Consider the following 26,551-nt stretch of genomic DNA (forward strand, 5'->3'; position numbering starts at 1 on the left):
CAGAATACACAAAGTGGCTTAAAGGACAGTAGTCCCAAAGATATGGGTGCAGGGTACACATAGCAGCTTAAAGAACACTACTCCCACAGGTGGAATGGTGGGGTGCAGAGTTCACACAATGGCTTAAAGAACACTACTCCCTCAGGCGGGGGAGTGCAGAGTACACACAGCGACTTAAAGGACAGTACTCACAAAGGCATGGGGTGCAGAGTACACACAGCGGTTTAAACGACAGTACTCCCACAGGCAGAGGTACGTGCAGAGTACATAAGACAGCTTAAAGGACAGTAGTCCCACAGATATGGGTGCAGAGTACGCACAGCAGCTTAAAGAACACTACTCCAACAGGCGGGGTGGTGGGGTGCACAGTTCACACAATGGATTAAAGAACACTACTCCCACAGGTGGAGGGGGGCAGAGTACACACAGCGACTAAAAAAACAGTACTCCCAAAGGCATGGGGTGCAGAGTACACACCGCTGCTTAAAGGACCCTATTCCCACAGACGGGGTGTGCAGAGTACACACCGCTGCTTAAAGGACCGTACTCCCACAGACCGGGGGTGCAGAGTACACAAAGCAGCTTGAAGGACAGTACTCCCACAGATATGGGTACAGAGTACACTCAGCAGCTTAGAGGACAGTACTCCCACAGATATGGGTGCAGAGTACACGCAGCGGCTTTTAACACACTCATAATCTGTCCCTTATTCCAGCTCCATCCTATCCCTACACTAATGAGAGAATAATAAGAGTCAGTGATAAGCGGTCATAAAGAAGCGCTTAGGAAGCAACCCAGGGGCAGACAAGGATGTGAGGTCTCCACCGCAGCTCCAGCCGAAAACCTCCAATGGAGGATAGTACAGTAGCAAGGAGAAAATGGAAAACGGTCTTAGGAGCACAGGAAAGAAACTCAGACAAGAGATGGGTTTAAACCACAACACGTTTCGACGGAGGATCCGTCTTCATCACGTGGAAGTTTATTAATGACATAGGGGATGGGGTATTTAAATGGGAAGCAGCCAATCACAACAGTCAAAACAGTCACATGTTATGATAGTCACATGTTATGACAAGATGACATCATATATTATAAAAAAAAAAAAAAAGATAAAAACAACCTATATAGAACGTGTGATAAAACAGCATGAGGTAAACAAGTTTTAAATGTGTAAAATGTGCAAAAAGGAGCAATAAAATAATATAGATAAAACTGAATAAAATTATTAACAGGTTAGTAGACCAGTAAAAAGACCAATAAAAAAGCGAGAACCCATATTAATAATAAAAACATGTAAACAATAGCATCTAGGTAAAACGCACTGATGATAAAAAGGCAAATAGTTATCTGGTCACGTTATCAATAATCAATAGTTAAATTCAGACCTTCAGGGGCAAGTGTGCCAAGCTTGAATATCCTAAAGCTTTCTCTATTGATTAAACTGTTGAAGCGATCAGCCACGGTATCAGGTATGTGGTCAATAATCGGTAGTTTCAAAGTTTTTGGATTTTTTTGATGCACAGTTAAAAAATGTTTAGAAAGGCTGTGCAGGAGAAAGTCATTTCGGATATTCTGTCGATGCTTGTTCAATCTAGCATGCATCGTTTGTATGGTTCGACCTACGTACTGTAGGCCACAACCACATTCAATCAAGTACACCACAAAAATGGATTGACAGTTAACATGGAAATTGATTTTATATGAGGTACCTGTAGTGTTGGATTTAAATTCATGTACCCCATTTAAAATGGAGGTGTAGCAGAGGCATTTGGGGGCTCTACATGCATAGCAACCAGGGTTCAGAGAAATTGGGAGAGAGGATAGGGAGCCTGAACTCAAGGTGGTGTTGCTTGGTGCAACAAGGTTCCGTAACGTGCGGTTTCTGCGGAGCACCGTTCTAGGTCGGGGGGGGGGGGGGGGGGGAGTATGCTTGGTCAGAACTGGGTCCCCTTTCAGGATGAACCAGTACTTGGTAAGGAGCTTCTTAATCAACCCATAGGATTGATTGAAAGTGGTAACGAAACTCCATCTACCTAGCTCCGTACCAGAAGAACAAGCGGTTTTATTACTCATAATCTTGCTTATACAGTCTTTCTGTGTCAAAGTTTTGGCTCTCAGGAGTGCATCTTGGACCAATTTTTTAGGGTACCCTTTCTGCTGAAACCACTGTTTCAAAATTTTTGCCTCCTCAATGAAGTCAATTTCCTCTGTGCAATTTTTTCGCATACGCCAATATTGCCAGTATGGAATGTTCTGAATCCACTTGGGTAGATGACCACTGCTGAAACTAAGGTAGCTGTTCACATCTACTTCTTTAAAATGTGTGGTGGTGAAAAATCGTCCCAATTTGTCAACATGTACGAACAGGTCGAGAAATCGGATGGACTTAGTGGAGGCATTAGCTGTGAAGCGGAGGCCCCAGGCATTCAAATTTAGATTGCGGATGAATTTAAGAGCTTCCAATATAGTAATGTCCAGTGAAACTGAAGAGCGGTGTGCGAACGCTAATATGAACCAGTCCAACTGTAATATGACGCAGGTGTGCACTAGACACTAAACGTGAGAGTCCAGCTGTATATACGAAAGGAAGCACACGGCCCTTAATGAGGAAGTCCAGTGATATTATGAATGAGCATGCACACCACACTAACGTGTAGAAGTCCAGCAATCATATAGGTGAAAATGCACACGGCACCTAGACGTACAAGTCCAGCAATTCACAGGAGTAGCACTAAAAGGGGAAGGTCACCACAAGTACATTTGGGGCTGAAAGTCCAGCACAAATCCAGCACCGCAGCCCACACAAATACAAACCAAGAGGAGATTGTGACGTCAAGATTCCTTACTGGCCACAGCAGTTCTAGAGGCGAACAGCTCCACACTAGCCAGATAGCAGTTATCAGGGAGAAGCACAGGGGACTGTAGGCAGCAGAGCATGGAGAGGGGAAGGACTGAGTAATGAGCAGCAGCAGGGAGTCCACCAGTAAACACGCAGGAGCTCAAGAGCCAACAGCAACAAAATACTCAGGCAAAGAAGAACTCACGACCCGGACTTAAATCACAAAACAGACAGGAAGTTCCATGACAGGGCGAGATACAAGACTCCATCTTGAATAAGGGCAAACACGAACAAAGGAAAGTCCGGAATCCTTACAGTATCCTGTATCAAAATCAAATATGTCTTTGTTTTTGTTTTTTTGCAGAAAATCGGTGAAAGAACCCACAGATGATAAGGGGTACATTTTCTATTAATTAAAAACAGGGATAGATCACATATATGAAAAACAGAGATTTGAAAGAATTTATCATATATTTAATCCACTGGCTCAATTTTCCATCTCCAGCTTGTGGGAGAAGTGGGCGCTCGTTCACATGCAAATGCAATATTACACAAACGCTTGGCAGCAAAGAGTCAGCACTCAATCATAAACAATAATATAAATTTAGATCTGTATTAGATTTCAAATGCTGATTTGTCTGCCAGCAGTTTCGGTGTTATATGTTAGACTTTTCATGTATATGGGTTTACTGAACAAGGTTTTTTCAATAATTTAAAACCTGATTTTTGAGAAAGCCAAGTCCACTTTAAAGCCATGCCCAGATTGTGACTCACATATTTGACTGCAGAAATACATTATACTAAAGGAAAATCCCATTTTCTCAAGGCATTCGGCAATCTAATATTGAGATTCAGATTAGTACTTTTATATCCAGGAGATATTTGCGTCAACTGGCAACTTTGCACTTTCCATTATTTTTTTACATACACTGGTACATACACCAGCAGTTCACTTGTATATCTGATGCACTGTTCTTAATTTAGACACTTTAAACTGTTGATATTTGACCCTCATTTCAGCCACTGACCTTGGTATTTTTGCTAACTTTACTGAAAGTAAAACTTGACTCAATAAACATTTTGTAGGTTAATTAGAAGAGAAACAGAGAACTACATCAGTCACTTAGTGTTTATTTTACTTACATTGTCACTTAAAGGGAATTATACAATTACTAGATGGTGGCCCGATTCTAACGCATGGGGTATTCTAGAATATATATGCAGTTTATTTTTGAAGATTTAATAATAATGCAATAATGCACCCCCCAATCCTGATATGTATGGTTCTCTCACCCCCAATCCTGATATGCAAGCTACCCCTCAACCCCCTATCCCGGTATGCATGGTCCCCTGACCCCCCAACCCTGGAATGCATGGTCCTCTCACCCCTCAATCATGGTATGCATGGTCCTCTCACCTCTCTTTCCTGGTATGCATGGTCGTCTTACTCCCCTTTCGGGGTATGCATGGTCCCCTCACCCCCCAATCCTGGAATGCATGGTCCTCTCACCCCCCAATCCTGGTATGCATGGTCCTCTCACCCCTCTTTCCTGGTATGCATGTTCCTCCTACCCCCACTTTCGGGGTATGCATGGTCCTCTCACACCCCAATCCTGGTATGTATGCTCACCGTCACCCCCCTTTCCTGGTACGTATGGTCCCCTCACCCCCCAATCCTGGTATGCATGGTATCCTCACCCCCTTTCCTGGTATGCATGGTCCCCTCACCCCCCTTTCCTGATATGCATGGTCCCCTCACCCCCCAATCCTGGTATGCATGGTCCTCTTACCCCCCTTTTGGTGTGTGAATGGTCCCCTCACCTCCCAGTCCTGGTATGCATAGTCATCTCACCCCCAATCCTGATATGCATGGTCTCCTCACCCCCCTTTCCTGGTATGCATGGTCCCCTCAACCCCCTTTCCTGGTATGCATGGTCCCCTCAACCCCCTTTTTTGGTATGCATGGTCCCCTCACCCCCCTTTCATGGTATGCATGGTCCCCTCACCCCCCTATCCTGGTATGCATGGTCCCCTCACCCCCTTTCTTGGTATGCATGGTCCCCTCACCCCCCTTTCTGTGTAGCCGCGACCAATCAGCGTCGCAGCCCTCTGTCCACGACCAATCAGCAACGCGGCCCTGTAGCCGCGACCAATCACTGCCGCGGCCCTGTTCAAAAATATTAGAAAATAAAAAAAAGTTATTCTCACCTTCCGACAGCCTCCTGTCTTCTTTCCATGCGCCCGGCCTCGCGTTCCCAGTAATGCTTTGCGGCTTAGACCGCTGATGACATCGGTCTTCTTTCTCGCTCTCGCAAGAGTGACGTCGGTCTTCTTTCTCGCTCTCGCGAAAGTGACGTCATCAGCGGTCTAAGCCGCAAAGCATTACTGGGAACGTGAGGCCGGGCGCGTGGAAAGAAGACAGGAGGCCGTCGGAAGGTGAGAATAACTTTTATTTTAATTCTCTTTTTTACAGATTAAGGCCTGCGCCTGCCGTTACAAACAGCTGCGCCTGTCGCTGATTGGTTGCGGCCTGGCGAGATGGCAGCGCATGCGCAGATGGAGATCTCGGCATCAAGATCTCGGGAGATAAGATTTCAGCTCTAAAATCTCATCTCCTGAGATCTTGATGCTGAGATCTCCATCTGCGCATGCGCTGCGCCCCGGCGGCCATTTTCCCGGAGTCCACCGCACAGGAAACCACAAAACTGCGGGGGGCTCTGGCCTTTCACAAAATGCTGGCAAAGCCCCCTGCAGCACCAGAGACCCCCACAGCAGCACCGGAGACCCCCGCAGCACCGCCAGACACACCCTCAGCACCACCGTACACCCCTGCAGTGTCGGACAACCCCGCAGCGCTGGACACCCCGTAACGCCAGACACCCTTGTATGACCGGACAACCCAGCAGCGCTGGACACCCCTGAAGCGCCGGACACCCCTTCAACACCTGACACCCGCAGCACTGGACACCTGCAGCGGCACACTGCACATCAGACACCCCCTCATTGTGGCTTGCGGCCTGCAGCATCACCCCACTCCTGCCTCCTCCAGCACCCCGGCCCCAGTAAGCAATAAGATGCATGGATTATAAGAGGCACCACCATTTTATTTTTTTTAAAAAATCCTATTTTTCTCCTCAAAATTTGAGGTGCGTCTTATAATCCGGAGCGTCTTATAATCCGAAAAATAGACATATATATATATATATATATATAGACAATTTGAAATTGTAATTTTGAAGCAAGATAAAATGAAAAATGATGCAATCATACAAAAATTCCAATCTCAGCCATTCAAACCCTGTGATGCCATTACACAGGTCTAAAAAAAAAAATTTTTTCAGATGCCAAATTATTTTTATGCATTTAGGGTATTTTTAGGGTGCTGAAAATCTCATTACTTTTGCTGAATTGGTTCCAGTTTTTGAGATAATTCATCCTTGTAAATAATGCATTCCCCCAAATCGACTTGTGTGTGATTGCAAATGCAATAGCTTTTGGTCTGTCTTTTGACTCCAACAGTGTCTCAGGTAATAAAATATCCCATATAATAATTTTAAATTTCAATTTGCAGGCCTACAATGCTATAAAAGCAACTTTTTGAAGACAGAATTCTGATGCAATTAATTAATTAACTATTAAATATCTCAAAAACTTGAGCCAATCTAGCAAAACCAAAGTCATATTCTTAATCAGTACCATAAATTTAATATAATTCAGACATCGTTTGCACCAAAATCACAATATACCAATGTTGCCGATTGCAATAACAGCATGAGATGGGAGGGGGTTTAATTTCCCTTTTCCAAAAAATGTTATAACAGAGCATACATAAATGCAGTATTATGAGGCATTCGTGACACATGAAAGAAAAAATAAAAAAAACACAACCAGACTATAAATAATAATAATAAGAACTCATGGAAACATTTCCAGCCAGCGAGACCATTTCTTTATAAAGGAAGGAAGACAGCCATTCAGCAACGCCAATTTTTGCTCATATGACTTATGTAAAGTCAGCTTTGCAATGATATCGAGTGAAGAGGGCACTCGAGTGGATTTCCAATAAAACGCAATTTCATTTTTAGAAACCAAAAGTAAATGAATAACCAATTTCCTAACAGAAGGATTCAAACGACTTGCATCCAACGAGAGCAGGGCGAACTGAGGAGTCAGTGAAAAATCTGATTGATTTAAAATATGAGAAATAAGAGAGGAGATGTCGTCCCAAAAATGCCGAAGATGTGGACAAAACCAAAATAAATGGGAAAGGCTACCATGATGCCCGCAATCCCTCTAACAGAGAGGGGAGGTTGATAAAAGCTAGACGAGATGGCGAATAGTACCATCTCGATATGATTTTAAAGTAGGACTCATGGAGAGCCATAGACATGGTAGCAGAATACGTTAGAGACATGGTCAGTTCCCAAACCTCTGGAGTAACAGAAAAATTCAAAACCGATTCCCATTTTTTCCAATCAGTTGTATGCACATTTCAAACATTCACACCATAATGATACATTTAAAATGTAATTTAGGGTATTTAGAAACTAAACTGAAAGAAACATGCCACAAAATTATTTTTGCAGTCAGCTCAAAAATACATTGAATATTAATTTTTATTTATCAAAAGAAAAGAAATACAAATGAAACACCATAGCAAGCACACAAGGGTAGAGCTCTCAGAATGCCTCTTAATTTTGCCCAAAATTCCCAGCTTAATGCAAATTAGCACAAACTAAAACTCTAGACTGAACTGGTCTCCGGAAATCTTCTCAAACCAATATACTGTGGATATTATATTCATTGGTAATCTAGAAACTCCATTCTTCTCTACAGTGCAGAAATCGAATCCAATATACTATTTCCTGAAAATATTGCTCTGATTGCTCTGATGAGACATTTTAGTTCATACTTAAAGGCGTTCAAGAGTCAGCACTCACATCCAGTGTCGGACTGGGGTGCCAAGGGCCCACCAGTAACAATGACTTTGGGGGGGCCCACTTGTCACCTGCGGTGACCTGAAAAATGCCCACAGGTAAACTGCCCACAGGAAAAATGCCCACAAGGAAAATTGCCCACATGGAAAATTGCCCACACGGAAAACTGCCCACACGGAAAATTGCCCACACGGAAAACTGCCCACACGGAAAGTTGCCCACACGGAAAATTGCCCACATGGAAAACTGCCCACATGGAAAATTGCCTACACGGAAAATTGCCCAAACGGAAAATTGCCAATTGCATCATCACAACGTTTCAGATCTATGATATTTGAGGTGCAAGGTGAGAATGTTCACATGATATGTGAAAAATGCCCACAGAAAATTGCCCACAGACATGAATACCCACAGGAAAACAGAAGCGAGTTATAGGTGAGATGCGCTGCAGGACAGAGAATAGCATAGATCTATGGGTTAAATATTCTGCAGGACAGGGGGATAGTATGCTGGTATACGTGAGATGCTCTGCAGGGCAGAAGAATAATCTAGAATTATAGGTGAGATGCTCTGCAGGACAGAGAATAGTATAGAAATATAGGATAAATGCTCTGTAGGACAAGGGGATAGTATACAGGTATAGGTTCAATGCTCTGCAGGACAGGGGGATAGTATACAGGTATAGGTGAGATGCTCTGCAGGACAGGGGGATAGTATACAGGTATAGTTGAGATGCTCTGCAGGACAGGGGGATAGTATACAGGTATAGGTGAGATGCTCTGCAGGGCAGGAGAATAATATACAATTCTAGGTAAGATGCTCTGCAGCACAGAAGCACATTTGCTTCTGCTTTTTGAGGCAGGAGTCATGATAATGTTCTGTTGGCTCTTGAACTACGTTGTCATCTTTTGTTTTGAGAATTGAATTGCACTTTGAAGAGCGATGCAGTCGGCATTTCCAAGCCACCACTGCGTTGATAGTATGAAATGCATCAATACGCACAAAAAGTGTGGAATTCATTCAAATGAATGGGATGCTTCTTGTAAGCATTTTTTAAGCGTTTTTGCTGGTAAAAACGCAAAAAAAAACGCTTACGTGTGCACACACCCGTACTCTTGGTAGTCATAAGTGGACAGGGAAGGAAGTGCAGGCGCCAGATTCACTGCCACTGAAATCAATGGGAGAGCGGCTCCTGTGTTGGTCAGTGACATCACTATGGAGACACACCGGTCAGTGGGTGCTCTTGTCTGCTGACCTGGCTGTCTTACGGGAGCCCGCAAAAACCAGGGCTCATCCTACTGAACGCCTGCACTTGATCTCCATGGGTAGAACACCACAGACAACACAGGGTGAGGGGAACACACATTGGTAAGACTGTTGGTTCACCAACAGAAAAAAACACAGAGGTGCAACAACTGTTTTAAAGCTACGAACAGGCACGGGGGTACAGATGCCTGCTTCTGCTGGATCTCCATCCTCACTGAAGACGCAGATCCAGATGACATGCATGGTGTTGCAGAGTCCCGTCAGGTCGCTGCACTGTGATACATGCTGCACTGCGACAGATGCAGTGGCTGTGAGCTAATGTCAGAGGTGCAGCCACATGGAGCAGTGCATGACAATGGTGCACACTCCTATGTCAGCTGCCGGGCTGTGCGGTGGATACAAAAGACACTGGGCGACGTGGGAGCAGAGGAAAGGGGAGTAGAATGTTTTTCTTTTTAATTATGCATTAGGGGTTGAACGGGGACACATACACTAGGATTGGGGACCATGTAAACCAGGATGGGGACATATATACCAGGAATTGGGCATATATACCAGGACGGAGACCATTTGGACTATACATACCAGGATGGGGACCATATATACCAGCATTGGGACATATACTGTATACCAGGATGCGGACATATTCACAAGGGTGATGGGCATATATACCAGGATGGGGGACATTTTACTACATAATGAAAGGGGCAATTCATGTCTTTATAGAATTTAGAACAATACAGGGGCCCATACATCTGACCAACGTGTGTGTGGGGGGGGCAGGTCCAAATTTGGCACTGGGGCCCATCGGACTCCAGTTACTCTACTGAAAAAACATACATTCTTAGCAAGTACACTAGGTGGTACAAGAGGCAGAATCTCACCTTTCTGCTGTGCCTTCTGGGCTTCCAGGAACAACTATCTCTGCTAGCAGCTTCCTGCTTTTGGTGGGCTCCCACTGAGATGATAATGCATTAGATGTGACCTGCAGTCCCATGTAACTCCACAGATAATACAGTGATACTTTTGTGAGTACTGATAGCAGTGATGGCTCGTCTGCATCACACTGCTGCTGGTTCTGCATGTGCTGCTGCTTTGGGCTGGCGGGAGGAGTAAGGCAGAATCAGTGAGAGATGAGAGCAGACTATATCTATCTATTGCTGATAATGACAGACTGCTACAAACACAGATCTTCATTTTTGCAGTTTTGCACTAGATCAACTGTAAATCACAAGTTGATCACATATCATGTGAACATTCTTACCTAGCACCTCAAAAATCATACTTTGTGATGCTGCAATTGTCAGTTTTCTGTGTGGGCAATTTTCCATATGGGCAATTTTCCGTGTGGGCAATTTTCCTGTGGGCAATTTTCCGTGTGGGCAATTTTCCTGTGGGCAATTTTCCGTGTGGGCAATTTTCCATGTCGGCAATTTTCTATGTGGGCAATTTTCCTGTGGGCAATTTTCCGGTGGGCAATTTTCAGGTGGGCAATTTTCAGGGAACTGTCACCTGCATAGAAATATTACACTACCCTCATTTACAAATTTACCTATATCTCTATATAATAATAAACAGGATAGTTTGGTTATTGAATGATGATATTCTGTTTTTATCTGTACAGAGTCAATCAAGTGAATTATGCCAAGTACTGCCCATATAGTGGGGTAGGGGACCCAGATCTACACAAGGGCCCACCGGGGGATTCCCCTGTTACCCTATGGGCCAGTCCAGGTCTGGTCGCATCTTGGCCTCAAAGCTGCCTTGTCACAGAAAACTCCACTTTATATGACACATCATAGTTGAGTGGTCCTGTTACAGATTTTCAACTGGAGCCCAGGGGCTTAAAGTTGGGTCACTGTTCAGACAGTAAGTAAAAAGTTAAAAAGTATTCCACAAAAAGGTTAAAAAGTATTCTACTTACCTACAAAACTTAGCAGAATAACCAGCAACAATATTAGAGCACAAATACATGGAATCAGAATGAGCAGCAAAACCCGTAGGTATTTGGCAGACGCCAACTTTTGAGAACAACCATCCCCCATATTATCTTCATCTGCTCGAAAGACCTGAAGAAAAAAAACACATCTTAGTGTTATCCAGTCTGCCTGTTGCCAAGAATCATCTTACCAGCTGCTTTCTGCTAATTGATAATTCACTTAATAATAACTACACATTCACAAACATATAACACTTAATAAAATAAAACAAATTTTACTGTCTAAGATGGGTGCATAGCATAATCTAATACGTGATGAGTGCAATGCTTGTTACTCGAATTTGCCTAGGTTGCTCGAGTATCGCGGGCGCTCAAGTGACATATTCGAGTCCCCGCGGACGCAAGTTTGTCAAGCAACATCCACATGTTTTGTGGCTGTCTAACAGCCGTTAAACATGCAGCAGCCGGGACTCAAACATGTCACTCGAGCACCCGTGATACTCGGTGCAAAGCCGAGTGAGTAACAAGCACTCGCTCTCATCACTAATTGTAAAGCTTCACTATACGGAAATTAACAATTCTTATAAATTGTCTTTTAGGGTGTAATTTTTAAAAAAAATAAGTGGAGCTTAGCGGGAAGGATGGGGGTATATATAGCCTAGCAAATCTACACTAGCTCATTGCAGCTCTTAATTATAGATGAGTGAGAGTCTGCCATAATTCAATTTTGTCACAATCTTTTTGCCCAATTTCAAATATCACCATGAACAATCTTGGTGTGTACCAACAATCTAAATTCAATTAATCACGGTTTTGGACCTATGAAATGAATCAAAGGCTCCAAAAATGATGGTACTAATAAAAAATTCATTTTTATTTAAACAATATTAAAAACATGTAATCCAAGAGATGTGCATATCAATACATGAGGGATATAAATCACCAATGGGGTATCTCCCAACAATTCCAACCACAGACAAATAAACGTCACCAAACAAAGTGACCATGTGAATTGCGCCCAATATATAGCTCCAATATGGTAAAACAAGCCTCTACTCTTATTGTGCAACACAATGTATAAAATTCATGATGTGGCTCAAATTTTATTCACCAGAAAAATTGCCAGTAATGATGTATATGAAATAAACCTAAGTAGGCTTGCTATATTGTAAAGTCCTATAAAATCCCTGTAAATCAATCAGCCGCGGAGACACCATCACGTTTCTCATGTGATGGTGTCTCCGCGGCTGATTGATTTACATGTTTTTGCATATTTCCCATAAGGGATGGGGGCATTGCTCTAGAATCACTGCGTTGAGAAACATGTGATGGTGTCTCCGCAGTGTTGGATGTTGATCTCCATGAGGTCAATCATCCTCATTTTCACAGTCTTTTACTAGGCATTGCTCCTACTCGCCAGTTTCCTACTCCACACTGATGAGGGGCAATACCCCGAAACAGCTGTCTGTGGATGGATACCATGTTTTGGCATAGGTGGTTTCCTTCATTGGAGACTGCCCTTCCTGTGGTTGTTCCTTCCCGGTGAAAGACCTGGCTAGTCATTGCTTGCGTGAGAAACATGTGATGGTGTCTCCGCGGCTGATTGATTTACATGTTTTTGCATATTTCCCATAAGGGATGGGGGCATTGCTCTAGAATCACTGCGTTGAGAAACATGTAATGGTGTCTCCGCAGTGTTGGATGTTGATCTCCATGAGGTCACTCATCCTCATTTTCACTATAAAATCCCTGTGTCACAGCAAAAATTACTGAAATGTGGAAAATTAGCCTATTCTCTTATTTGTGCAAAGCAATATATGGAATGTGAACCACAAGTTCAAAAATATAGCTTACTAATTGTTCACAAGGCAAAAATTCCAGGTGATTATGTGTATCCGATTCACCAGTCCCGGCATGCTATCATATAATGGCTGCTTAAAGCAAATCCATGTAAGCCAATGTGCTTGCCATCGCATGTGAACCGTCACACATAAATCCACAGAAAAGCTGAAGTGCAATAAATATAGCAGGCAATCCTAAAGCAATTCATACCATGAGGTTGGCGTGGAGTCCCCTTGGCGTCCCTCAGGCCCGACGCGCGTTTCGCTGTCGCTTCTACAGGAGGCGTGGTCAGGGAAGGGGGAGTGCTGGTTTAAATAATCAGCGTGAGTAATACGATTGGATAGAAACAACTGTGTCATGAGCATGCTCAGCTCTTCTTAATCGCTATGAGCGGCCAGCAACAAAACGCTGCTACAGCGCATGCTCCATACAAATAAAAGAATGACAAGAGCAAGATCACTATTGGTCCTAAGGGCTCATGCGCGAGTTCTCTGAGCTCGCTATTGAAACTAGGGAAGTGTACAAAGTGTATTCGTTGGGAATAAATGATTAAACTTCTATCATAATTTGAATCCTGTATTTTGTCAAGCAGCGCATGGAACTCCAAAAATAAGTTCCATAAGAATTGATATACTGTGCCAAAAAGACTGGTGGTTGTGCTGTCACATCCTGTCTTTGCAGGGAAACAGGTGGCCCTGTTGCTCGGGAGTTAGAAAAAGATGCCAAGCAGAAGAATAAGCAGGAGAAGGCTCAGATCTTTTGTGTTTTTTCAGGTACATACTCCACTACAACTTGTGCTCTGCATTAAGATGCCTCGTCATGCATGTGGTGCTTAGGTTAAGAACATTTAAGCCTCGCTTCAGTCTTTGATGGCAGAGCGTGCAAAGCACCCATGTATTGTCAGGGAGCTCCTCTGCGCTGGCTTTGGTGTGCTCAGTTCGTCAGCGAGGTGACCAGTAGCAGCCGATATACTAGCTAGGGGCTGCCCATGGTGCTTTTGCACCCTGCTCCCTCTTTTGATGTGCAGCTGGGCCAGTGTGACCACCACCTCTTCTTCCAAACTGCCCACATCATTCAGATTGACTTGACTTCATATGGAGCCTAGGATCTCATCATCCGTCATCGCATCAGCACACCAGTCTACTCCTTTGTTTCTCCCCACTGCAAATCCCTTCATTGTCTCCCAGTTCCACAAAGTATCTACTTCTGGAGTGCCACCCACTTCAGGTGACCCACATTCTGCTAATATTTGGGGACTCGAGAGAGAGGAACATAGTTATCCAAAGATACTTATCTATCATTGCTCTGCACTACATCTCTTCTCTCTGGCAAGGAATAAAAATGTTAAAAGGCACAGACCAGAAAAGCATGTCTATACCCAGATGGTTAGAGGCCATACCAAATAATAAGATGGCCCCGAGCCACAGGTTGTGCAACTCTGCTCTAGACAAACTATATAAATATAGCATACACTGAAAATTTCGCTGTTGGAAAACACGAGTGTATGTTGACAAATGCAGCTGCAATTTTAAGGCCCATTTACAGTGGGGAAAAAAAGTATTTAGTCAGTCAGCAATAGTGCAAGTTCCACCACTTAAAAAGATGAGAGGCGTCTGTAATTTACATCATAGGTAGACCTCAACTATGGGAGACAAACTGAGAAAAAAAAATCCAGAAAATCACATTGTCTGTTTTTTTTTCATTTTATTTGCATATTATGGTGGAAAATAAGTATTTGGTCAGAAACAAGCAATCAAGATTTCTGGCTCTCACAGACCTGTAACTTCTTCTTTAAGAGTCTCCTCTTTCCTCCACTCATTTCCTGTAGTAATGGCACCTGTTTAAACTTGTTATCAGTATAAAAAGACACCTGTGCATACCCTCAAACAGTCTGACTCCAAACTCCACTATGGTGAAGACCAAAGAGCTGTCAAAGGACACCAGAAACAAAATTGTAGCCCTGCACCAGGCTGGGAAGACTGAATCTGCAATAGCCAACCAGCTTGGAGTGAAGAAATCAACTGTGGGAGCAATAATTAGAAAATGGAAGACATACAAGACCACTGATAATCTCCCTCGATCTGGTGCTCCACGCAAAATCCCACCCCGTGGGGTCAGAATGATCACAAGAACGGTGAGCACAAATCCCAGAACCACGCGGGGGGACCTAGTGAATGAACTGCAGAGAGCTGGGACCAATGTAACAAGGCCTACCATAAGTAACACACTACGCCACCATGGACTCAGATCCTGCAGTTCCAGACGTGTCCCACTGCTTAAGCCTGTACATGTCCGGGCCCGTCTGAAGTTTGCTAGAGAGCATTTGGATGATCCAGAGGAGTTTTGGCAGAATGTCCTATGGTCTGATGAAACCAAACTGGAACTGTTTGGTAGAAACACAACTTGTCGTGTTTGGAGGAAAAAGAATACTGAGTTGCATACATCAAACACCATACCTACCGTAAAGCATGGTGGTGGAAACATCATGCTTTGGGGCTGTTTCTCTGCAAAGGAGCCAGGACGACTGATCCGGGTACATGAAAGAATGAATGGGGCCATGTATCGTGAGATTTTGAGTGCAAACCTCCTTCCATCAGCAAGGGCATTGAAGATGAAACGTGGCTGGGTCTTTCAACATGACAATGATCCAAAGCACACCGCCAGGGCAACGAAGGAGTGGCTTCGTAAGAAGCATTTCAAGGTCCTGGAGTGGCCTAGCCAATCTCCAGATCTCAACCCTATAGAAAACCTTTGGAGGGAGTTGAAAGTCCGTGTTGCCAAGCGAAAAGCCAAAAACATCAATGCTCTAGAGGAGATCTGCATGGAGGAATGGGCCAACATACCAACAACAGTGTGTGGCAACCTTGTGAAGACTTACAGAAAACGTTTTGACCTCTGTCATTGCCAACAAAGGATATATCACAAAGTATTGAGATGAAATTTTGTTTCTGACCAAATACTTATTTTCCACCATAATATGCAAATAAAATGAAAAAAAACAGACAATGTGATTTTCTGAATTTTTTTTTCTCAGTTTGTCTCCCATAGTTGAGGTCTACCTATGATGTAAATTACAGACGCCTCTCTTTTTAAGTGGTGGAACTTGCACTATTGCTGACTGACTAAATACTTTTTTTCCCCACTGTACAATCATTTACATAGCTGGTAACTGATATCTCTATCTATTGCACTTGAAGCCCAAGACATATCTATTTATACTTGGGGAACACCATCTATTATAGAAGGAATGGTGTGAGACTATAAATGTTACATGGATGAGCACTGCCTTCTCACTAGGAAGACAGCGGAAGTTGAGAACTGCTTATTTGGACAGTCATAAATAGATCCTGTTTTTATGGTCTCTGGAGTTACTGTAAATACAACTTGTTGGAACCTCTTTCCCATCCTCATGTGTTATGTAATTGAATATATGATTCAATCATAAAAGGAATGTAAAAAATCCACATCATGCTTCTTCTCTAGCTGGATATTAAAGGGAATCTTGTCAGTATGATCAATCCTCCTAAACAGTCTATATGAGCATGTAGGTCCTGTAGGTCTATATGAACATGAGGCTGAATAATATGATACCTTGATATCTGTGATCGGATATCTTATTCCAGAGAAATACCCATTTTTCTTATATGTAAATGAGCTGTTCAGAACTCTGGGCAAGACACAGATCAGCATGAGAATCTGCCCCTAAAGCATGTTTTAAATGATTCCCTTTAACCCCTTCACCCCCAAGGGTGGTTTGCACGTTCATGACCGGGCCAATTTTTACAATTCTGACCATTGTCCCTTTATGAGGTCATAACTCTGGAACGCTTCCATGGATCCCGGTGATTCTGACACTGTTTTCTCGTGACATATTGTACTTCATGTTAGTGGTAAAATTTCATTCAAATAACTTGCGTTTATTTGTGAGAAAAACGGAAATTTGGCGAAAATTTTGAAAATTTCGCAATTTTCCAACTTTGAATTTTTATGCCCTTAAATCACAGAGATACAGCACACAAAAAACTTGATAACTAACATTTCCCACATGTTTACTTTACATCAGCACAATTTTGGAACCAAAATTTTTTTTTCTTAGGAAGTTATAAGGGTTAAAAGTTGACCAGCGATTTCTCATTTTTACAACACCATTTTATTTTTAGGACCACATCACATTTGAGGTCACTTTGAGGGGTCTATATGATAGAAAATACACCATTCTAAAAACTGCACCCCTTAAGGTGCTCAAAACCACATTCAAGAAGTTTATTAACCCTTTAGGTGCGTCACAGGAATTTTTTTGAATATTTAAAAAAAAATGAACATCTAACTTTTTTTCACAAAAAAAAATACTTCAGGTTCAATTTTTTTTATTTTACCAAGGGTAACAGGAGAAATTGGACTGCAAAAGTTATTGTGCAATTTGTCCTGAGTACGCTGATACCTGATATGTGGGGGGGAATGACTGTTTCGGCGCATGGCAGAGCTCAGAATGGAAGGAGCGCCGTTTGACTTTTTCAATGCAAAATTGGCTGGAATTCAGATCGGACGCCATGTCACGTTTGAAGAGTCCCTGATGTACCTAAACAGTGGAAACCCCCTACAAGTGACCCCATTTTGGAAACTAGACCCCCCAAGGAACTTATCTAGATATGTGGTGAGAACTTTGAACCCACAAGGGCTTTACAGAAGTTTATAACGTACAGCGGTACAATTAAAAAATCATATTTTTTCCACAAAAATGATCTTTTCACCCCAATTTTTATTTTCCCAAGGGTAACAGGACCCTAAAAGTTATTGTGCAATTTGTCCTGAGTACGCTGATACCCCACATTTTTTGATCGCTTTTTATTCCGATTTTTGGGACGCAGAATGAACAAAAACCAGTGTTTCATGAATTTCTTTTGGGGGGGGTGCGTTTACACCGTTCCGCGTGCGATCAAATTGATAAAGCGGTTTTATTTTTCGGGTCAGTACGGTTACAGCGATACCTCATTTAGGTCGTTTTTTTATGTTTTGGCGCTTTTATGCAATGAAAACTATTTTATATAAAAAATAATTATTTTTGCATCACTTTATTTTGCGAGCTATAACTTTTTTATTTTTTTGCGGATGATGCTGTGTGGTGGCTCGTTTTTTGCGGGACAAGATGACGTTTTCAGCGGTACCATGGATATTTATATGCATCTTTTTGATCGCGCGTTATTACACTTTTTGTTTGGCGGTATGATAATAAATCATTATTTTTTGCTTCGTTTTTTATTTTTATTTTTTAAGGGGTTCGCTAAAGGGGTTAACTAATGGGACAGTTTTATAGGGCGGGTCGTTACGGACGCGGCGATACCTAATATGTGTACTTTTATTGTTTTTTTTTTATTTCTAAAAAATGGATTTATTTGGGGGAATATTTTTTTTTTTTTTCTAATTTATTTGGCGATTTTTTTTAATTTATTTTAACACTTTTTTTTATTTTTTTTTACTTTATTAAATAGTCCCAGGTGGGACATCACTGTCCTGTGACAGATTGCTGATCTGTGACATCACAGATCACTGTGACAGATCAGCGATCTGTCACAGGCACTGCAGAAGACTTCCTCATGCCTGCGCTCTGCGGGCAGTGAGGAAGCCAGCTTCCTGCAGGCCCCCGAAGGCCCCCGTCGCCACCTTGGATTCGGGGGCCTGCAGGAAAGGAGCCCCCGGCAGCAGCGCTGCACATTGCGCTGCCGTGGGGGCTCAGGGAAGCAAGGAGGGAGCCCCCTCCCTGCCGATGCTTCCCTTTAACTCCCGGTACACCGCGATCATGTTTGATCGCGGTGTGCAAGGGGTTAACGTGTCGGGGCGGTCCATGACCGCCCCTGACACATTGTGCCGGGTGTCAGCTGTGATAATCAGCTGACACCCGGCCACGATCAGCGGCGCTCACCACGTGGGCGCCGCTGATCGCGGTAGACGTACTATCCCGTCCATGGGCATAGGGGCCCGGGTCCCATGGACGGGATAGTACGTCTCATGTCAGGAAGGGGTTAAATATAATAATTTAATATAATAATTTAGCTCAACCTAAAAGTATTTTGGCTATATATAATGTATTTTATGTTAGTTTTTTATGTTTGTTTATACTCTGAGTAGTATAGAAAATAAATTAACGTATATACTCGAGTATAATTTTGCCATGGAAAACTAGGTAAGCTTACTGACTCGAGTATAAGCCGGGTATGCATTGTCCCCTCATCCCTGTCCTGCTATGTGTGGCTCCCCCTGTCCTGTCGTGCTCTGTGTGACTCCCCCTCATTGTATGCATGGCTCCCCCAGCTCCCCCGTCCCATCTTGTATGCATGGCTGGGCTTCCCCATCCCATCCTTATATGCATGGCTCCACTCGGCTCCCCCCGTCCTCCTCTGTCCTCCCCACACCGTCACTGCACGTCCCTGCATTTCCGTTTTCCCGGCGCTGCTCTTCCTGTGGTCAGCGGTCACGTGGTACCGCTCACTGATGTAATGAATATTCCCTCCACATCTATGGGAATGGAGACGCGTGCATATTCACTACCCTAATGAGCTGTACCATGTGACCTCTGTTATGAATGGGTCACCGAGGAGGATAGCAGGACCAGGCTGAGCCACAGAAAACCCTAGAAGTTGGTCACTAAGCGGATTGCAGACCCCTGATCCTGTCCACACAGCTAGCAGTAGCCGTGGAGCGTACCTACGATGATCCTAGTAGCCTCGACACAGCCAGAGAGCTAACTAAGCCTAAAGCAAGAAAAGGGAAATCTATACTGCCCCAGAGAAGACCCCAAAGAAATAGATAGCCCCCAAACATATATTGTCGGTGAGAAAAATAGACTGAGCAAACGATGGGGCCCACACATACTAGACAGGACAGGAAAGGAAAGACACTGTCTGCAATCACGCAAAAAACCCTGCAAAAAGTCCAACACGTCTGATGCACAAAAAACACTGAAGTCGCACAACTTCGCCCCCACTATATCAGCACTCTGCTATATTCTGAAAGCAAAGCAAAAAGAGACCAATACAACAGGGGACAAAACAAACTGGCACATGCAGTAACACAATGTTAGGCATCGGATTTCTGGCTCTGCACAGCGGGAATCCAGAGCCGTACATCCAGCGGTCTCCCATTCTCCTTCGGCCACTCAGGGACCTGCACAGCAATCCTGGCGAGCCAGGCGTCCTGCCCAGGCTCGCTCTCAGGGTCTGGATGTTGCTGCCACTTCTGGTCCAGCAATGGTAGCGCAACCTGCTTTGCAGGGAACCGCTCCAGAGGCTAAGTCCTCTTGCCGTGCTACTGAGCATGCCCGCAGGACGACCTCTCAGTGGTGATCTGGGGTCACGTGTTCAGGTCCTGCTTTGGATCTGATTGGTTCTTCCCAGAGCAATGGAAGGTCCCGGAAGCGCATGGCTATAAAAAGCCCGCATGGCGGCTCGGTCATGCGCTAGTGTAGACTATTATGCTGTGTGTGAAAGGTGATGGATGCATGTGCTGTTGACTGACTTATTTGAAACCCCTTCCCTCTGATAATACGAATGGTGACAGAGTGTTGGTCTTAGTCAGCGCCAGGTAGTGGCAGTCTATATGCCACTGAGCTTACCACGTCATACACTAGCGTCCAACGGTGTCCGGCCCCTTCGGCACTGTCGTTAAGCGGCTTCAGTTGCTGCCGCGCTGCAGTAGCGGCATCTATTGGCGTTCGCGGCTGTGACGTCACACGCCGGCTGTACCAGTGTAGTGAACAGGCCCAGCGTTTATTCTTAAGTTTACTCTAGGGCGTCTCTGTGTCCTTAACAGAGCCGCTTCTAGCACCTCGGGCGTCTCTGTCCTTAACAGAGCCGCTTCTAGCACCTCGGGTGACGCTAACCCGAGTGCAGTGCTTCGCTTCCTAGCAAGTCTGCTATTATCCAGCAGTGGTCTTTACATCTACCGCACGGTGGACCCCGGGCGGCGAACGCACCTCCTATTATTTATATTTGGTGCGTTCCGCCGTCCCTAACACATATGGGCGGTGATTCAGCACAGCCCCAGCCAGAGCTGGCTGACCCACACAAAGCAGAGATAGACAAAACCAGATCAAATGCAAACAGAATAGCAAATGAACCACTTAGCTGAACCATGCAGGGAAAGAGCAGGAGACATCAGACCTCAGAAGGCACAGGAAGAAAATCACCAGCAGGGACAGAGGGAGTCAGCTGTCTTAAATTCCAATCAGAAACCCTAGATCTCCAATCGTCTTCCTCATTATCAGGTGGCAAGCCTCTGTCAATCAGATCAGCTCCACTACCTCCAGTAACCACCAGAGGGAGCCCAGAAAGAACTCGCAACCCCTCTGTCAATCTGACCAGCTCCACTATCTTCAGTAATCACCAGAGGGAAGCTAGAGAGAGAATTCACAACAGACCTCTCAGCACAGGAAGAACTGCCTCATCGGGACAACGGAGATGCAGGGACGTTCAGTGAGGACGCGCGCAGGGTGAGTATCATCTCACAGCCACCAGCTCCTGCCGCTGCTCCGCCGCTTCCCTTCCTTCCCTGGCTTTCTGGACATTGACTCGTGTATAAGCCGAGGGGGCATTTTCAACACAAAAAAATGTGCTGAAAATCTCGGCTTATACATGAGTATATACAGTAGTTGTCATCTGGAAACTGAAAAACAAGCTGGCAAGCTGATGTGTTATGAATGGGTCACCGAGGAGGAACAACAAAAAGCTAAGTCCCAGAAAACCAGCGAGGTTGGTCACTATGCATATTGCAGATCCCTGATCTTAACCACACAACTAATAGTAGCAGTGGAGCATTCCTACGTTGTTCCTAGACGCCTCGTCACCACCGGAGGACTACATAAACCTAAAGCAAGAAAAGGGAAAACTAACTGCCCCAGAGCAGACCCCAAAGAAAAAGACAGCCCCACACATGTATTGACGGAGAAGATAAAAACACATACACAGGTAGGAAAATAGGCTGAGCAAACGATGGGGCCCGACTAACTAGAAAGGACAGGAAAGGAAAGCCACTGTCTGCAATCTGCCAAAAAACCCTACCAAAAATAATGTCCAACACGTCTGATAGCAAAATTAACCCTGAAGTCACTAGACTTCTCCCACTATATCAGCACTCTGAAATATTCTGAAACAGAGCAAAAGGAGGCCAATCTAATAAGGGACAAAAAGGCAAATTGGCAAATACAGATAAATAGGAGTGGAAGTTCAGCTTAGCCCCAGCAGGGGCAAGCTAACCACACAAGAAACTGAATTGACCAAAAAGCGCAAGTGTGAACATTAGCAAAAAAACAACTTAACTTGAGAAGACTGGAAGGGAGCTGAAGTCCAAGACCTGAGAAGCAGACTGAATCACCAGCAGCAGGATAGGGCGTCGGCTGTCTTATATCCAGTCTGATACTCCAGAGATCCAATCGTTATCCTTCTCAACAGGTGGCAGATCACTACCACTTAAACCAACCTCACTACCTCCTGTCACCACCAGAGGGAGAACGGAAGGAGAACTCTCAACTGGAGGAGCAGAAAATGAGCTCATAACACTGATGATGACGAATTTGTTAAAGTACCTTTATCATGTACTAGCTCGTTGCTCGAGCATATTAACTAACTGTGGTTAGTTATAACAAATTATAATCCCGGATATATTCTCTGCTCTCGACTCTGATCACAGGTATATTCCCCGCTCTCTTCTCTGATCCTGGGTATATTCCCCGCTCTCGTCTCTATTCCCGGGTATATTCCTACTCTCGTCTCTGATCCCGGGTATATTCCCCGCTCTCGTCTTGGATCCTGGGTATATTCCCCGCTCTCATCTCTGATCCCAGGTATATTCCCAGCTCTTGTCTCTGATCCCAGGTATATTCCTGGATCTCATCTCTGATCCTGGGTATATTCCCGGTTCTTGTCCCAGACCCAGCTGCAGTGTGTACAGGGATTTGGGGTTGTGATGACTCCTGGAGTGGATGCTCTGGGTCATGATACCAACCCACCCAGGGCAAGCTGACCTAGTGAGGACCACCTCCTATACAGGGAGTGTCAGGGGCAGGCCCAGAGGGGTAAAGTACCACGACTGCTGAAACCAGGTGGCTGGCTCACAGAAGACGCAAGAGAGTGTGTCTAGCAAGGTGCAGGAGGGAACATGCAGGATACAGGAGTGTGCAAAGCGTGGACACAGGGGCACGCTGGGTATAGGATAGTGCAGGGAGAGTACATGGAGGTACGTAGGGTTCATGACAGTACAGGGCGTATATGGGAACACACAAGATACAGGATAGTGCAGGGTGAGTACACAGGGGCCCACTGGGTACGGGAGTGCATATAGCGTGCACTGAGAAGCACGCCTGGGTATGAGGCAAAGCAGAGCTTGTGCTAGGAAGCACGCCTGAGTACAAGTTAAAGCAGAGCTTGTGCTAGGCAGCATGGCAGAGCACAGGGTAGAAGCAGAGCGTGTGTTGAGAAGCACAACAGGGCACAAGGCAAGAGAAGAGTGTGTGCTAAGAAGCACGACAGGACACAAGGCAGAAGCAGAAAATGTGCTAAGAAGCACGCCAGGGCATAAGACAGGAGCAGAGCGTGTGCTAAGAAGCACGACTGAGCACAAGGCAGGGGACCCGAATACTGAGAGAGGCCAAGCAGGGACCAAGCAGGCCTAGCAAGGAAGCACAATAATCAGGCACCTCCCATTGGAAGAGGCAGCCTGATATAGGGCATGAGCGCTGCGACTTCCGGGTCAGGTCCTCCAGGACCATAGAGACGTCAGAGTTGGCGTGGCTGCAGTCAGGCTACGGTGAAGCACATGCGCGCATGGACAAAGTCATGGAGTCGAGTGAACAATCACAGAGTCAAGCACGGGAGGTACACGTGCGCACTTGATGGGACCCCTGGACCGGCCGCGATACCGGAAGTGATGTCGGGCAGGGGAATGCGGTGAGAGCGGAATGCCAGGGGGGGATGGTAAGGAGTGATTCCCGGGGTCCCAGCCTTGTCAGCATTCTCCCAGCAGCCCCCACACTGCCACACGTTCTCGGGCTCCTTTTAAAAGACGCACACATCTCACACTGTGCTGCACAGGACTCTGCTATCATTACATAACAGTATCCACTGTTTCCCTTCTTGTGTTTCTGACCGTTTAATAAAATTATATATTTATATTTTCACATAATTTGGGCTTTTTGATTTTTTTTTGGTGTTCACATCGTCCCCCTTCTGCTCAGTTTTGCGATCAATCCGTACTTTAGTCCAATTGTCTGACAGCATTATTTTACCATTTAACTATAATTAATTTTGAAATTTCATGACTGTTCATAAACATGAGTACCTTCTGTTAAGGAAGAATGGCAGAGGATCCCCAAATCCAGGTGTGAAAAACTTGTTGAATCATTCCTAAGAAGACTCATGGCTGTACTAGCTCAAAAGGGTGCATCTACTCAATACTGAGCAAAGGGTCTGAATACTTATGACTATGTGATATTTAAGTTTTTCGTTTTTAATAAATTTGCAAAAATTTCAACATTTCTGTTTTTTTTCAGTCAAGATGGGGTTGCAGAGTGTACATTAATGAGAAAAAAAATGAACTTTTTTGAATTTACCAAATGGCTGCAATGAAACAAAGAGTGAAAAATTTAAAGGGGTCTGAATACTTTCCGTACCCACTGTATATACACACACATCGCCACTGCCATCCCCTGTATTATATATATATATACACGCACACCGCCATCCCCACTATGTGGAGTGACTTTGGCTACATGGAGTGGGTGGGGCTATGTGGAGTGGGCGTGGCATGATACATACACACACATACATACACTCAACTTTATATATATATAGATCTTCATTTAGTACTATGAATGTATAAGGTTGTACTGTTCAAAAAGCGTGTGGTTTCTGGTCAACTTACTAACACTAGCACTTCCACTTTATCCCCTCCAGTTCAGTCTTTTAACCACTTATGGATTGACAGCTTCTAAATCTTGTACCAGTGTATATTTATGTCAGGTTTTAATACTACTGAAAACATAAAATTGGACTATTTGACGCACCACCATTTTATTTAAAACATTTCTTTTACTATTTTCCTCCTCAAAATTTGGAGTGCGTCTTATGGTGCGGAGCGTTTTGTAGTTTGCAAAATACAGTAACTATCCACTTTGCTGCTTAATTGCCCTGTTGCTGATGCTGACCTGTCATAGATAATAGATTATAACTTCAAGATATATGAAAAATCAAGGAATGAAAGCAATTTGACAAGCAGTTTGCGCCTTCATGACCAGTCCAAATTTTGCAATTCTGATCATTGTCAATTTATGTAGTAATAACTCTGGAATGCTTCAAAAAGTCCCATTTATTCTGAGATTGTTTTTTTCTTACCATAATATACTTCATGATAGTAGTAAAATTTATTTGAGATGACTTGCATTTATTTACGAAACAAAAGGAAATTTGTCAAAAATATCGAAATTTTCAAAGTATAAATTTTTTTGCACTTAAATCAGAGAGTTATGTCACACAATATAGTTAAGAAATAACATTTCCCACATGTCTACTTTATATCAGAACAATTTTTGAAATAATTTTTTAGTGTTGTTAGAAAGTTACAAGGGTTAAAAATGACCAGCAATTTCTCATTTTTTCAACAAAATTTACAAAACCATTTTTAGGGACCACATCACATCACATTTGAAGCGACTTTAAGGTGTCTATATGACAGAAAATACCCAAAAGTGACACAATTCTAAAAACTGCATCCCTCATGGTGCTCAAAACCACATTCAGGAAGTTTATTAACCCTTCAGGTAGTTCACATGAATTTTTGGAATGTGGAAAGAAAATATGAACATTTAGGGTTTTTTTTTACAAAAATTTTACTTTAGACCCAATTTTTTTTATTTTTACAAGGGTAACAGTAAAAAATGGACCCCAAAAATCTGTTGTGTAATTTTTCGTGAGTATGCCGATACCCCGTATGTGGAGGAAAACTTCTGTTTGTGCATGCCAGGGCTCAGAAGGGAAGGATCATCATTTGACTACTTGAATGCAAAATTTGCTGGAATAATTAGCATACATCATATCGCGCTTGGAGAGCCCCTGTTGTGCCTAAACAGTGGAAATGACCCAAAAGTGACACCATTTTAGAAACTAGACCACTCAGGGAACTTATCTAGATGTGTGGTAGCACTTTGAACCCCCAGGTGATTTACAGAAGTTTATAACATTGAGCTGAGAAAATTAAAAAAAAAAAAAATTTTCCCCACAAAATGTATTTTAGTCCCAGATTTTGCATTTTTACATTTTTTGCATTTTGTGTAATTTTACCTGTGTACGCTATATGTGGGGTAAAACTACTGTTTGGGTGCATGGCAGAGCTCGCCATTTGATTTTTTGAATGCAAAATTTGCTGGAATCATTAGCGGTTGCCATGTCACTTTTGTAGAGCCCCTGATGTGCCTAAACAGTGGAAAGCCCCCACAAGTGACCCCATTTTGGAAACTAAACACCCTCAAGCAACTTGACAAGAAGAAACAAGGGGAACGTTTCTTGATGCAGGGTACTATTGTGATATTTTAAGCTAAATGATAGAAGTATATCACTGCAATCAAGAGTCAAGACCTCAATATACAGCATGAACAGTCGGATAAACACTCAAGAGGAAGAGAGGGGGAAAGCCGACCATAAAGTCCATCAATGCAATTTCAGTGAAACAAAACAAATTTTATCT

At 43.8% G+C, this 26,551-nt stretch overlaps 1 protein-coding gene across 2 annotated transcripts in view; it reads right to left on the reverse strand.

Annotated features, from left to right (window-relative positions):
• CORIN (corin, serine peptidase) overlaps positions 1 to 26,551 on the reverse strand; it is a 562,174-nt gene that overhangs the window by 404,269 nt on the left and 131,354 nt on the right. For both annotated transcript variants that reach the window (XM_073583463.1, XM_073583464.1), the window contains exon 2: positions 10,967 to 11,111. In XM_073583463.1, the coding sequence (XP_073439564.1) occupies positions 10,967 to 11,111 (145 nt within the window). The remainder of the gene's footprint in view (positions 1 to 10,966; positions 11,112 to 26,551) is intronic.

The sequence above is a fragment of the Dendrobates tinctorius genome, unplaced genomic scaffold, assembly GCF_039654945.1.
Source record: "Dendrobates tinctorius isolate UK_male_01 unplaced genomic scaffold, ASM3965494v1 ptg000079l, whole genome shotgun sequence".
Lineage (NCBI taxonomy): Eukaryota > Metazoa > Chordata > Amphibia > Anura > Dendrobatidae > Dendrobates > Dendrobates tinctorius.